Consider the following 14,602-nt stretch of genomic DNA (forward strand, 5'->3'; position numbering starts at 1 on the left):
GCCAGGGATGACTGCTGGCCCCAGAACCTTGTTGCTGATCATACTGCTGCATTCAAGGAAGCAGGACTTTGTAATTAAAACCAGAATGTAATTCAATCTCTGACTTTTCTGACGAATTCTTCTCCTAGATTGAGCAAGAGCTTAAAATTTTGGCTAAGTGCTCGAGTGAAAAGTGTCACAGTACTAAAGAGGGAAAAAAAAACCAAAACAAAACCAAACAAACAGACAAACCAAACACAAAACTTAGAATAACTTAAAAATAAACTGCAATCTTTACTCAGGCTTTGTGGTTCTGGTTTTAAGGTTGGCAGGTGAGGGGGCAGGGGAGACAGAATCAGACATGGGGATGATGAAGAGGGGATGTAGATGAAGGAGAGGAAAATGTATCAAATTAACATTAAGGAAAAAAAATGTCCAGTTCCAGATTTTAGAAAAATTGGGAAAATGTGCCAAAAGTATGAAAGGGGAAGTTAATTTCTGAATTGCATTTTTCTTGCTTTTGTAAAGCAGAATTTATAATACTCTTCATGGTAAAAAATGTTAAACAGAAAATATTCTTCTACTTACCCAGTTATTTTACCTCCAAATTCTCACTTTGCTGAAATTTAGGTTTTACTCTCATGTGACAACACCTTGAAAAGCATAATTTTTAAGCTGCTGTTTACAGTTTATCAAAAAGTCCACCATTCATACAACACATATATTAAAACAAACAAACAAAAAACCAGTTCTATTGCTCATTAGTTATCTCAAAGTCCACAATACAAAATACACATTTACTTTAAGTTGCACTGTGGTGCTAGAGATGCAGCATCTGGGCTGTCCTTTGAACAGTTTTACTACTGCTTTCCTTAGCACTACTCTCTCTCTACCTCAGTAGCAAAAATGTAGTATTTAAAATGCACCACGGGTATAGTCCTTTTTTTTTGGTGTGGATATAGATCTTCAGCCACCTTCTGTTACAATAAGTATTTACGGGCCCTTTCCCAGAAAACTGAATAATCTTGCAAATGCTGTGAGACAAATTTACTTATGTCTTGGCTTTCAAAGAAAACGTAGACAGACTAAACTGACAAAGCAATTGGTTCTTAGTCTCTCTCATGGCAGAGAATTAGTTTCTCTCAATCCCAGAGTAAATTGAGCATTCTTTGTATTTGATGTTTAAGTACCTGTAGATGTAACAGTTCTTTCCACCACAGAAAGAAAGGGACTCAGCACAAGCACTGTGAAGAGATAAGGCTGCACTAGCCAAAGAGTTCTGCCTCAGAAAGCAAGCTTTCCTGTACACCATTCAATAGATTGTGTTTGGTGTCATTTATTTTCAGCAAACACTGAGCACCTGCAAGCAACTTGAGTCTGATTTTTATACTCTTTCAGATTTGAGCTGCTCATTTACTGGTATGGAAATTAGCAGGCATGTCAATAAAGCCTAAATAGAAAAAACCCAACTGAAAACAAAAAACATTTTCAATAAAATGTCAGTTTTGACTCTATTGAGACCTGTATGCACAAAAAAAAGGTGATAAAAAAAAATTAATCAGTTCTGAGTAACTTAGAATAAGCATGATTGTTATATATTTTAAGCCTTAAAATTTGACTATAAATACATAGAGAATGCTTGACATGTCAGATACTAGGACTAAAGCAGCCCTTAATGACTAAAACCAGTTTACCACACAGCTTGCTGTGCTTAAAGGGGAAGGAGGAGTTTCCCAGAAGTTTAAAAAAGGAACTCTAAATTTGTTGTTGCTTTTCACTAGAGGGCAGGGGATGGGGAATGACATACAAGGAACTCTAAGTCATACAAAGCATTATTTTTACTCATCAGTAGGGCACAGATTCAGATTCTCTGGCCTCCGGTATTTCCTAATCTCTCCCCTCCCAGTCACAGTGCTTTCCACTTCCTCTTTCCAGCATTTAGACTGGCATCTATTCTGAAAAAGTGACAAAATTACACAGCCATGTCTCTCCCCAGTGAGTACAGGCTCATGACACTGAACAGACCTGTGTAGGAAGTTCTTCAGTTCTGAATAAATGCTTAACATTGCCAAGTGCTAGCTAGCAGGCAGCTTGATGTTACTTCCATTTACGAATCCTTCCAAACCACTCAATACCAGCACCACTTTCTTTCCAATAGAAAGAATCTGCCTCTGCTTGAAAAAGAGAAAGGTGCATAACTGCATTGAATTTAATTTCTCACTAGAGAAGTCAGTACTATGCACTTGTTGATTATATGTAAGCATAAAATGATACAAAGAGTGAAATATTTTATTGATATTAAAGCTTTAATACTATCAGAAATAGAATTTGCATAGGAATTTAAAGATTAATTTCCTGTCTGAGTTGCTTCCTATTATTAGACAAATGCATTCCTTATAATAATTAAAATAAGAATTCAAAAAGGTCCCCTGAATGTATCAGTTAAATTGTCCCCCCCAATAAATAAAAGAAGGGCTCATCCTATTAAGTAACAATGGATAAGACACTTATTACACTGGTCACTTGCTCTAGCTGAAATTGTGAGTTACTGTGCAAGAGTCTCCATTAAAGAGTTGACCTATGTTCTCTAACATTACTTCTGCAATAGTGACCTTCTTAAACAGTTACAGTCCCACAAGCTATGAAACTGTCAGCCTCAACAGTATAACTTTATGAGTACAAGACGAAAAATCTTTTGACAACTAACTAAACATACGTAATCCCGATCCAAGATCTAAGGACATCTGCTACTTAAGTATATCCAGTTAATGGCTATTCAATGCAAGTGAGGGAGAAAAACAGGGGGAAACACAGTAAATTGAGCTTGCAGCACACAAAAGCTTACAATTAAGAGTAGAATTCTACAGCTGCCCAGTGATGAGCCACTGAAGTGACCACTCAAGGGTAATCTTGAAAAGGTTAAAGCAGAACTCTAATTGATAAGAGCAAACAAGATGATCATATACCTCAAGAAGGGGGGAAAAAAACAGTGAATTTATCATGGAATAAGAGCTGAGTTACCCTGTAAAAAAAAAATTATGAAGAAATTCTTTAAGGAGACTGTGCAGTTGTACATAACATTGTGGGATGTTCAGGGGAAGAATGAGAGACAGGGAAAGGGAAGAATCAAGGTGGTTCACAGGTGAACGAACGTGGGAAAAATGGAAGAGACTCTAATAAGCTGGCTTCTTGTGCCTGTTTCTCCATTTAAACCACTGAAATATTCAGCATACGAGATAAATCCCCTCACTCACAATACCTCAGGGAAAACAAAATAAACAACATTAAAAGCTAATCATCATCTGGCATTTACAAGTGGCTTCACACACACACACACACTCTATATTTATACTAGTTAAAGTGTGCCCAAACTAGGTCCCTCTAACTGCCTACTGAAAATCACCCCTAATCTGTATTAACTGTTGATCATCCTCTGAAAGCTTTTTGGAACGGATTTAGCTGTCCTGGGGCAAAATTTTGCTACATTTCAACAACTTGACAGTTTGACAGTAAATTTCTAGAGCTTACAAGTTGTCTTCAGCTTTTTATTTATTTATTTATTTATATACAATATGGAAGCTATATATTTGATATAAAAATACAAATGTTTCATCATACATAAATTACATAAATGTATCTATATATAGAAATCCTTGTATCTATTTTAAAAAGAAATAAAACTGCATAATCTAACCACATATAACACGTACAATGCACATGGTATATAATAGGTACATACGTAGTTAAGATGACAGAAGAACAACAAAATGTAGATACTATTATTTAGTGACAGGTATTAAATATTTAGCAAAGAAAAGGAATTTAACACAGCATATCATAACTGTTCAACAACCCAAATTACTTTCCCAGTGTGGTAAATAATGTAGTATTAAGAGAAACAATAGGAAATAATAACCACTAACACACCTGAAGTGACACTTTGCACTTACTTTGCATAGTCAAAGAGCCTGCTGTCCCAGAGCTGGTGAGTTCCTTTGGGACCGGAATGGAAGAAGCAATAATCTGTACCATCAAATTTGTTGAGACCATCTTCAGAGTTTTTTGATGCATGACTGTGCACAACATCCAATAGAACAGTGATGCCCATTGAGTGAGCAACGTCAATCATTTCTTTCAGGTCGTCTGGAGTTCCATAGCGGCTACGGACATGAAAATGCAACGTGATACGAGTGGTACAGTCTGAACTTAAGCTGACAATGATCAACTCATAAAAACTACATCAAAGTCAGTAGTTCATCAACCACCTTCTGGTTACATATAGGTTATTTTTTCAGCTTCTTAAGTAGCAACTTTTGATTTCAAACTGACAACTACACAGAACCACAGAATGTTAGGGGTTGGAAGGGACCTCTGGAGATCATCGAGTCCAACCCCCCTGCCAGAGCAGGTCCATCCAGTCCAGGGCAGGTCACACAGGAACGCATCCAGATGAGTCTTAAAAGTCTCCAAGGTAGGAGACTCCACAACCTCCCTGGGCAGCCTGTTCCAGTGCTCTGGAACCCTTACAGTAAAGAAGTTCTTCCTCATGTTGAGGTGGAACTTCCTGTGCTCCAGCTTGTGACCATTGCCCCGTGTCCTATCGCAGGCCATAAGTGAGAAGAGATTGCCCCTTCCTTCCTGACACCCAGCTCACATATATTTATACACATTAATTAGGTGCCTGCTAAATCTTCTCTTCTCCAGACTAAAAAGCCCCTGGCTTGTCAGCCTCTCCTCATATGGCAGGTGTTCCAGTCCCCCAGTCATCCTCACAGCCCTCCACTGGACTCTCTCGAGTAGATCTCTGTCCCTCTTGAAATGGGGAGCCCAGAACTGGACACAATACTCCAGGTGAGGTTACACCCCATAAACAATGTTTTGTAGAAATAGTTTCAAACATTTATTCTTCCCTTTTAATCTATTAATACATCAAATTCATTATTAGAGATAACTGGTACAACTTAAAGATTCTATTTAATACTGAAAGCTTCCTTACTTCATAAGAGAAAAGTATATATTTATATTACTGGAATAAAGTAATACATCATGACTACAAAAGTAAACGTAGATACAGGAACATCCCCAAAATACCTCATCAGCCACTGTCCTGCTTAGTTATTTGTTTTGAGTACTACACTATTTTCCAACTGTTTAAATAAAGATTCTTGCCTGCTGTCTGACATTTATTTCAACTGATTAAGCCACTTAAAACTTCCCGTATATCTAAATTTAGCATAGCTGTGACTTTTTTTTCATGTTGGTGAAGCTCAAGTGACAACATTCAGCTTTTTCATTATTTTCTTAATGACTACCCAAATGCATTTCCCACCTATTTTCAGCCTAGGCCTCAAATCTAAGTACAGTCTGTTACAAGCATGGGGAAAAGTTCCCATGGAACATACAGAGGCATGATTTTAATCACATTTATTATGATCAAGTAAGGTACAGTTCTGTTTATTATAAAAGAATGACTTAGAAATGTTTGTTACTGCCAGGAATTCCACAACAAAATCCATGCATAAGACTACTGAAGCTGGATGAGCTGGAATATGCTATGACAGCTGAAGTTACACCTAACCTTTTTGTTTATATCTTATATGAAGTGTTTCACAGAATAGCTGATGACTATGCCCAATTGACTTCAGATTAAGAGGAAGCTAAAGCAAATACCAAAGCCATTTCTTTCCCTCTCCATTAAACACTATCTTGCAAACACACACCTACCAGGCATACTGATTTCAATGGATGGGGTGTAAGGTAAAAGAATAGAAGATGCGGAAGACCTTAAACCTACCTTGATGCTGCGAAGAAGCTTGTGACCTGATAACCAAAACTGGCATAGTATGCATGCTCCATAATAGCCATCAGCTGGACACAGTTATATCCTATAAAAATAGAAGAAATAAACGAAACAAACCTTTGCCTTAAGGATAGCTAAAAGAAGACTGAACAGCTGTCACATACCTATTCCAGTCTTCTCTCACTTCAGCTAATTCTAACTCTAGCAACTAAAGACTGAGATTTCTTAAGAAGTAATTCCACCTAACAGTTGATACCTATATGACCTTCCATTAAAATAGAACAGTCAGTTTGTCAAGTGATCTGAATATAACTAGCTGTATTGAATCTAGGTGAATTGATTTAAAAAGCAATAACTGATATGCAGATATAACCTGACTTTTGCTTTGGAATATCAACTATGCCTATATCAATCCGCATGTCCTGAACTTCTGCTTTGCTTCTGACGTTTGCACTCGGGGATTTTGGCGGTAAGTCACTGGCTACCTGAACTATATCTTAAGCCCTACAGAATCTATTTTTTACCATTTAAGAACCACTTTTGTCCAGCTTTAATTATTAAATTCCCCCTCTACAAGTCTTTCAGGAAAGAAAACAGAGAACTAACGTGCTTTTGTTCTGAGTTTACCCAAGAACCGAGGCAGTGCAGGAGGGTAGGAGATACACTGTCTCTTGCAGCAGACAGTGCAGTGCACTATTAAAAAGGGGTAGGTCTGAACAGAAAACAAGATACTAAGGGTGAAGCCACAGTACTTGCCATACATTTTAACTACAGTAATCTTTAGCAGCAGTGAAAAAGTGCCCCAGACAGCTACCAAATAAGGACTATCATCACAAGATAACCTTCAGAGTTAATCTACAGTCTGGTGAGTCTCCCACCACCACCACTTCTCTTTATTAATTTAATCAAAATTGTCACTTCATTCTTTAGTTTGACAAAATAAGGGTTTCTTCTTCATTGTTCTTAGTTTTGGTTTAAACTTTTTGCAACTACAAAAAAGCTATTATTAGAAGATAGTTGGTATGAACTCAGCAATTTGTCAGATTTGTTGCTGGTTTATCATTTAAGCTTATTACATTTACTTACAGCATTTTTATAATTTTTGATTCATTTGATGCAACGTAGCATCAAATTAATCTCATTTAATTTACTTGCTATTTATTTTGATATGTCATATACATATTTTTATGAACTATTAATATCTTCATATTCTTAAATGCTGTTGTCTTTAAACTTGATCTAGCAAGACATTCCAAAACTAAATCACTTACATAACTCTTAATATTCCTTATAAAATACATTAAAAAAAAAAATATTTAACTCCCACAGTGTTTACTTAATTTAAGTGAGAACAAATATTATGTATAATTTCTGTATACACCACACCTCCTTTTGATATTAGTTTTATTTATTGGTGTATGTGCCTTTTCAGGACATTTCTCCTCTCCAAAGTAAAATCTGCCAGTAAAGCAGAAAGCTTTCATATTTCCATTAAATTTATTAACCTCCTGGAATGACTGAAATTCTTTGACAGTAGAGAAAGTCACAGACACACAATGTGGAATCCAGTTTTACATTTTTTGAGGGCCTCCAGATGTGCCAACTCCCTCATTTCACCTGCAAGCTCAGCTATACTGAGAGGTAAAAGCCACGTTCTGTGAAACAATGGTTCAGCATGTAAATCTACAAGAAAAACACATGGCTCCTTCAGGCACTGTGATAAATAAATATAAAAAACATCAAATAACATATAGGCAAAGCTACTATCTACAGAAGTATCAGCCATGGGATGTCACAGTTGTTCTACAGTTGGATGAAACAAAATGTATTTCATCACAGGGCAGTAAAACCCATCAAGTTCTGATATTGTCCATTATAGACAAAGTGTAAAGATGCCACAGGAAAAAAAATATTGAACAGAAAGTGGTGTGAACAAGTTTGCTGTGCTTCCTGAGATAATCATGCTAGCTGTTTCTACAATACACACCCTTCAATATAACAGAAATTTTCTTCTAAAGGAGGATTTCTCACATTAAAGTTTCTATGCTCATACCAACTGTTCAGGGATAAAAACATCTAGCACATTTATTCCGGCCAACAGAAAGGTCAATACTTTCTATTCAGGTACTTCTTTGTCTTTCCTTAGAATCAAGATCCACATTAGTAAAACCAATTAAAACAATTCTAAGGACTACCTCAAAAAAAAAAAAACAACAACAGGTCCTTTTTCAAGTGGAAAGAAAACAATGTTAAAATCATATTACTCTGCAACACTTACCTAGGAATTTGCAATAACATTTTACTTAATCTGTGGAATGGATTTTGATTCCATTTCAGTCTCTGTTTCTTTTCCATAGATACCACTTTTTATATTTTTTTGCTGCCCTAAAAATCTATTTTTATAGTACATGTGACCTGAAAATCAAAAAACCTACACAGAGCTGATAATTACCTTTAATAAGAGCACAGGCAGATGAAAACTTTATCTCTGCAAATATCTCTGTTATTACTTACCAAGATCCTTTATTCTAGGTAGCACATTGTATGTGAAGTTTTTGTAAGAAGCTACTTTCCCTTCTGGGGAAGCAATCCCCACATGAGATTCATAGATTCTTAGGCTTTTTAATCTCTTGGGAGAAGGATGCTTATGCTATAAAGAAAAAAAAAAACAGTTGTTGTTGGGATACAACAGCTTGGAAGTGTCACAATCACACAATTTTCACAAGCTGAAAAACAATTTCAGGGTGTTTTTTTTTTGTTTGTTTGTTTGTTTTTCCTCTAAGACCACAAACATTTCAGAAGGAATTAAGCATTCTGAAGGATTAAAGCAAACGTCCATTTCAAATTAACATTCTTCATGGACAAGAAACCACGACTTAAAGGATATAAGAAAAGTGTTAATTTACACACAAATTTATATTAGCCATTGTACTATCGTGTTCTTCTGAATTACTGTGAAGCTTTTTGAAAAAAAAAAAAAAAAAAGCAATAGAAAGATAGGGGGGGGTTATTTTTTTAAGCATACTTGCTTTTTCCAGGTATTTCAAGTTTCCCTGCCCTCTCCAAACAAAAATTTATAAACATTTTAGTCCTCATGAACACTGTGCCACAGCAGAGTCATTGATATTCCAGTTACTTAGGATTACAAAACAAAAAAAGAAAACCCAAGTCTGTAGGTGAGTACACGTTATTTCTACATGGATGACAATACTTAATGTAAACAGAGACAATTGAAGGTCATCATAAAACCTCCTCGGTATACTTGAAGAGCTTAACGCTTTACAGGGATTTTACTTGTTAAAACAAAAGAGTTGTCTCAAGAAACTTTGGAAGACCATTGCTTACAACCTATTTTTCAAAAAGAGAAGGTTTAATTTGGAGGGAGGGAAGAAAACAGTTACAAGATCATGTTCTATTTGTTAGTTTAATAGTCAAGTGAAGTTCTGAAAAGTTAGAACAAAACCAGTAAAAAAAAAAAAAAAAACACGTACATGAACAGAAATTAAAGGCACAATGTGAAGAAAACGAAGTTCTGGCTGCAGATTGTTCCCTTTATTTTACTTCCATCTCTCCTATTCATAAACAGACTTTATTTTTTTCTTACTTAACTCGAATAAGACCTTAATCAGCACCCAAATATTCCCACCTCCTTTTCTCCATGTGAGTAACCCTTTCTCTGTCAAGCAGATGCTTCATAATTTGAGATGCATGCTAAAATTTTACTCAGAATTTGCAGCTCCTCTAATACAGAACGCTGCATACCAGTTTTTAGTAAAAAAAAACACCAAAAAGTGTATTGTGAAATAACATCAGTCTGAAATTTCTCAATTTCCTAGATAATTTTCCATATACCATGTAAAAAATTCCCCCACTTATAGCAGCATATGAGAAGTAAGAGGGCTTTAAAAAAAAAATCAATAAAAGGATTTTCCTGACACAAAGAAACTTGGATTTGACTGTAGTATACGCATCATACTTTTGAAAGCTTTTTCTGATTGCAAACAGCTTTGACTTATTATTGGAGTACTCAACTTTGTATTTGTTGCTAACTCTTAAATTCAATTCTGAAAACTCATGCTCTCCTCTGTGCCAGGAAGGGCTGCCTAGTCCTGGAATAGTTTTCAAACTTGCCTAGCATGTGGGAAGCCAAGTTTAAAATACCACTTTGACAGGTAACCATTTTTTATATACTCCGTGGGACTGAAAAAGTAGCTCAATAACATCTATCATTAAAGTCACTTGCGTTTGTCAAATCCATTAATCCCCTTCACTTCTCAGGGAGCTACTGTAACTGGTTTGTTACCCTCTTTTTTTTTTTTTTTTTTCAAGCAGAGATATAAAGACAATATGATACATGGTTTTATACACCTTTTGAAAATACTTAAGCCTTACTATATATGACTGTGGTGGATTCCAGTGTACCCAATCATAATTCACTTTGTCTTCATCACGGACTACATATCTTGCCCAAGGTGAAATACGATAGAGGAGTTCGCCATTTTGAGCACGAATCACCACCTATAAAATAACCACAACATATGCATGCAGTCACATATGATTCATATAACAACTCCCATATAAGCCATAGCGGAGAATGAAGTAGTACACTACACAGACATTTAATTTAAAGAACACAAATATACAATGCAAGCCAAGACAATGAAGAATGACACCGTTCACCGGGATGATTTGCAAAGGGATAGCAAACCAGGCGTGTCAGACACAGGAGTGATGATCACAAGCACGAGCTGAAAGGTGAGGATATATATATGTATGGTTTGTATAAATAATGGGAGAAACAGTCTTCCCAAATGGATTACTGCTAGGTTCCCTTATTTTCCCTGTCACTGCTATTTCCTGAACACGTTCTTATAAATTTCAATAGACACGCAATATAATGCCATGAAGATGAGAACTGTGATATGTGTACTTGGCACACAGTCTAGTAAGCCAATTTTAATATTTTAATTGCCTCCCTTTTTCTATGCTCTATGAGTCCTGATTGTCATCTTATGAAACAGAACTGCAGATCAAAACAAGCAGCACTGGACAATTTTCAGGTCAAGAACAGGGAAAGAATAAAATTAAAATTGCTTGTGTTCTTCTGCTGCTTTTCAGTTTCTCTGGATCCCTTAATCTTTCTAATGATAAAAAAAAAAAACAACACTATGATCTGTTTTACTTCCCATATTTGGTTTTCTCTGTTTCGTAACAGAAGATGAAAGGGCAGCTCTTCTCAATTCTTTCAAAAAGCTCATAAAACTTCACCAGAAAAAGTGACCAAACATCACAACCCTTTAAAATTCCTTCGGACTGTTAAAATTTCACACAACAAAAGCAAAGTTGAAATCATTACTACGATCATGTTGTACAGGAACCTTGAAGAAGGCATTGTATGGGAGAAGCTGATCTTGAACAGGTTATCTCTGCTCTGTTGAGCAATTCGTGTGGTGTGTAACTTAGAAAATACCTTTGGGAAAGGTTATGAGTATCCAGGAGAGGATTGTAGTATTGTTGACTGGAAGAGTGTTCCACGTTTAGGAGCTAGGGACAACTAGTCCATGCTGTGCTGCGTGCATCTGTTGGCTGCAAGACAACGTCAGCCATTTCAGCATAACAGAGGGACCTGCAGGCAGCTCCTCCTTGGTACTGATAACCATCCATGCCACCCACATGGCCCTGCCTTTGTCTAGAAGTGCAGCAAGGAGTAGAAGTAATTTTCTTGTAAGGAAATGATACACTAACTTGAATGACCAAAAGAGAAAGCTTCTCTCCAAGGAGAGGATCTGCTTCACACAGCATGCCACCAGAAAAACAAACAAACAACAACAACAAAAAAAAACACACAAAAATCTACCAGGGCACAATCTGATGCCATGCTAATGCAGGGCACACAAGACTTTAAGATGACTTGTTCACTATCAGTATTCCTCCTCTTATTCTGATTAAAACAGTTATCCTGTGAAGCCAATTGTTGTCAGGCCTCTCTTCCTGAGATGCATAAAGGACCCTGCTCCATCTCTCTCACCTCAACCCCAACCCTCCTACTCCCATTCTCAGTGCAGAAGGAACAGCACCACTCTTTTTTATTAAAGAAGTGTCTTTGCACTCAATTCCTAACAAGTAGCCTAGAAGAAAACAAATACCAAAGAACACCCTCTTCACCTGTGGCACAGATCTTTCATTGTTTTCACAGATTATCTGTATCCTTAACCCAACCACAGGACAAAGCAAGATGTAAATATACACACACAGTAGGTTAATTGAAGTTGGTAGTGCAAGGAATTATGACTGCTGTGTCTCAGTGTACATTAATATAACTCTGACAACTTGAAACAGGTTTTGTAAGAAGGAGTAATTTGAAAATAACCACCTAACCAGAAAAAAAAAAAAAAAAAAAAGAAGTTCTTGAAAACATTGTACACTTGCATGGAAAATCTCTTTTGTCATTTGTGCTAGCAAACCTGGCCAAACGGGGACTTCTGCAAATTATATCAACGCTGTGAAGATCCTCCTGGCTGACAGTATCAACAATTTGCAAGTTATTCTTAAAATAATAAGAATTAACTCCTCTTGCTAATATCACACTTCTGATGATGCTCTTGCTTATTAATTTGTCCCAATTCATCCACCACAGAAATAATACATATAATAATCATACCTAGCTACTCATGTTAGCAGTCCTTTTTCTCTACTACTCTAAGGTAATTCATACATTAGAATGTATAAATTACACATCCCACATGAGGGGTGGGCATATTTTATGAAATATGAGCTAATTAATCTAAATTCAGAACATTATTTAATTAGACGCAGTACTGGTTTAATCCACAGATGATACTGGAGGGAGGAAAAGAAAGTTTATTAATTATTAAATACTAAAACCAGTCATGCATACTTTTTAATTTCATCCATTAAGCAATGAAAAACACTTAATAAGAGATTAGAAACACACTGAAATGAGTAACCAGTTATTTCACTTTGACACGCACTTCCACAGGTATGCTGCACATGTGCATTAACCATATCTCTGCATTCCATCCTTCTGAAATCACATAAGCACTTTTGCTGTTCTGTAGTCACTCAAATTTACTATATTTTCCTTGATTTATGAGGCACCAGTGAGCTTGATTTACCACTTTTCCCAAAAAGTCATTTTACTTAAATACGAGTCTGCTTTTATTCAAAGCATCTATCAGGTCAAGATTATAGGTTACACGTATATAATATATAATAGTATAATAATAAAAGGACACTTATCCAACAGAAGTCATAATTTTATCATGAAAATGTCAGAAAACATCTAAAAAAGGCAGAGGGAGAATTTATTTTAAAAAACTGTTCAGAGAATGTGTTGCCTTCTTCACAATATAGGTCACCATAAAACTAGGAATACTTTCCAAATACCCAGCCATGGTTCTATCTGGTTGAACCTCACTAACAGTAGAAACTCCAGTTTTACCCATCTATTGCTTTAATTTTTGAATATCATCAGCTGTACACAGAGAAAGCATGGTCAGGAGTAACATACTTAACCCAGGGAAGCAATCAAAAAATAAAGCCAGTAAAGCTGAATCCCTTTCTCCTCTGGTTTACAATATTACAGTCAACAGTTTCTTCAGACCTCTATCAATCAATCTCTATCAATTTCAATTCTTATTTCACAAGCTTGCTTAACCCTTTCCTTAATTTTATGTGAATCCCATTTACTGAATCTTTCTTTTCCTTAATTACAAGCTCTGTACTCAGTCAACTTCCTGTTTCTTGGTCTTGATAATGTAGACATTCGATTAATAATTACAAGTGGAAAGACTTCAGATAACATTTTACCAAGTTTCTTGAGACAGAACTCCCACATTATACTTGGCTAACACATGAGCAAAACAAACTAAAAGTTGAATGGCATCCCAAAACAAAGTAATTCAAGCCCCAAAATGACAAAAATAACTGAAGGAAATAGTCTAACAGCTTTCATTTCCATATTTGCTTTGGCATTTCTTGAAACAGTAACAAATAAAAGTTGTAATAAAAGGACTAATAATATCAAGCACATATGTCAAACTGCAAGTCAGAAACCTCTCTCCTTCCGCTCGCCACTAGCTATTATTTGTGGTCCATTTTCTGCAGTGTTAAAATATAAAAAGCAGCTGCCACATATACTCTGCACCTGCTGCTACAGGTTTCATATGCATAAAGAACACCAACTGTAGTCATTACAGAGGCCTTTCAACAAAGTACTGGTGACTGTTTAGCAGACACAGCACTTTCTCTCCAAAGTCGCTTTTTCTAATAATTTCACTAATTTTTTTTTTTTTTTTTCAGGTTATGATGCATGACCTAAGCTAGCCACAACTTAGTCCATCAACATTTTATAGCTGAGTTTATATTTTTCTAATTTACTCAGTCTTCTCTAAGGAACGCGTATAAAATCACGATGTTCGTTAAATAGGTTTCTTCAAACTGGTGTTGGGATCTACCTACTTCATTTTTAAGAGGTTTGTCTCTGTTCTTTCCTTAAGGTAAGAGGCACGTCATATTATGATGTAAACACTACAGCTCCCTTTTAAAATCTTTAAAAAAAGCATTTGTGAAGTGAATCAAGCAAACTGGCAAAAGTTTAGCCACAACTAACCTGTTTCTTTTACTTATGTCAGCTTTAAAGAAAATCTTAGGTAAAAATTCTGATTCTGTGTAGATCTAAAATTCTGTTTAGATTATCTTTCTAATTCTAATTTATCTATTTTTATGTATTATAAGAGTAAACATTTTTATATAAGAGCAAACAATTTATATATTTTATTTATTTGTATTTTAATTGTATTT

General features: G+C 35.8%; 1 protein-coding gene across 1 annotated transcript in view; it reads right to left on the reverse strand.

Moving 5' to 3' along the window:
• GBE1 (glucan (1,4-alpha-), branching enzyme 1) overlaps positions 1 to 10,297 on the reverse strand; it is a gene marked incomplete at both ends in the record, with an annotated part of 84,455 nt that extends 74,158 nt beyond the window's left edge. The window contains 4 exons of the mRNA XM_008941718.1: positions 3,930 to 4,139; positions 5,774 to 5,864; positions 8,294 to 8,429; positions 10,172 to 10,297. Of these exons, the coding sequence (XP_008939966.1) occupies positions 3,930 to 4,139; positions 5,774 to 5,864; positions 8,294 to 8,429; positions 10,172 to 10,297 (563 nt within the window). The remainder of the gene's footprint in view (positions 1 to 3,929; positions 4,140 to 5,773; positions 5,865 to 8,293; positions 8,430 to 10,171) is intronic.
• Positions 10,298 to 14,602: the final 4,305 nt, after the last annotated feature.

The sequence above is a fragment of the Merops nubicus genome, unplaced genomic scaffold (genome assembly GCF_000691845.1).
Source record: "Merops nubicus isolate BGI_N331 unplaced genomic scaffold, ASM69184v1 scaffold6166, whole genome shotgun sequence".
NCBI lineage: Eukaryota > Metazoa > Chordata > Aves > Coraciiformes > Meropidae > Merops > Merops nubicus.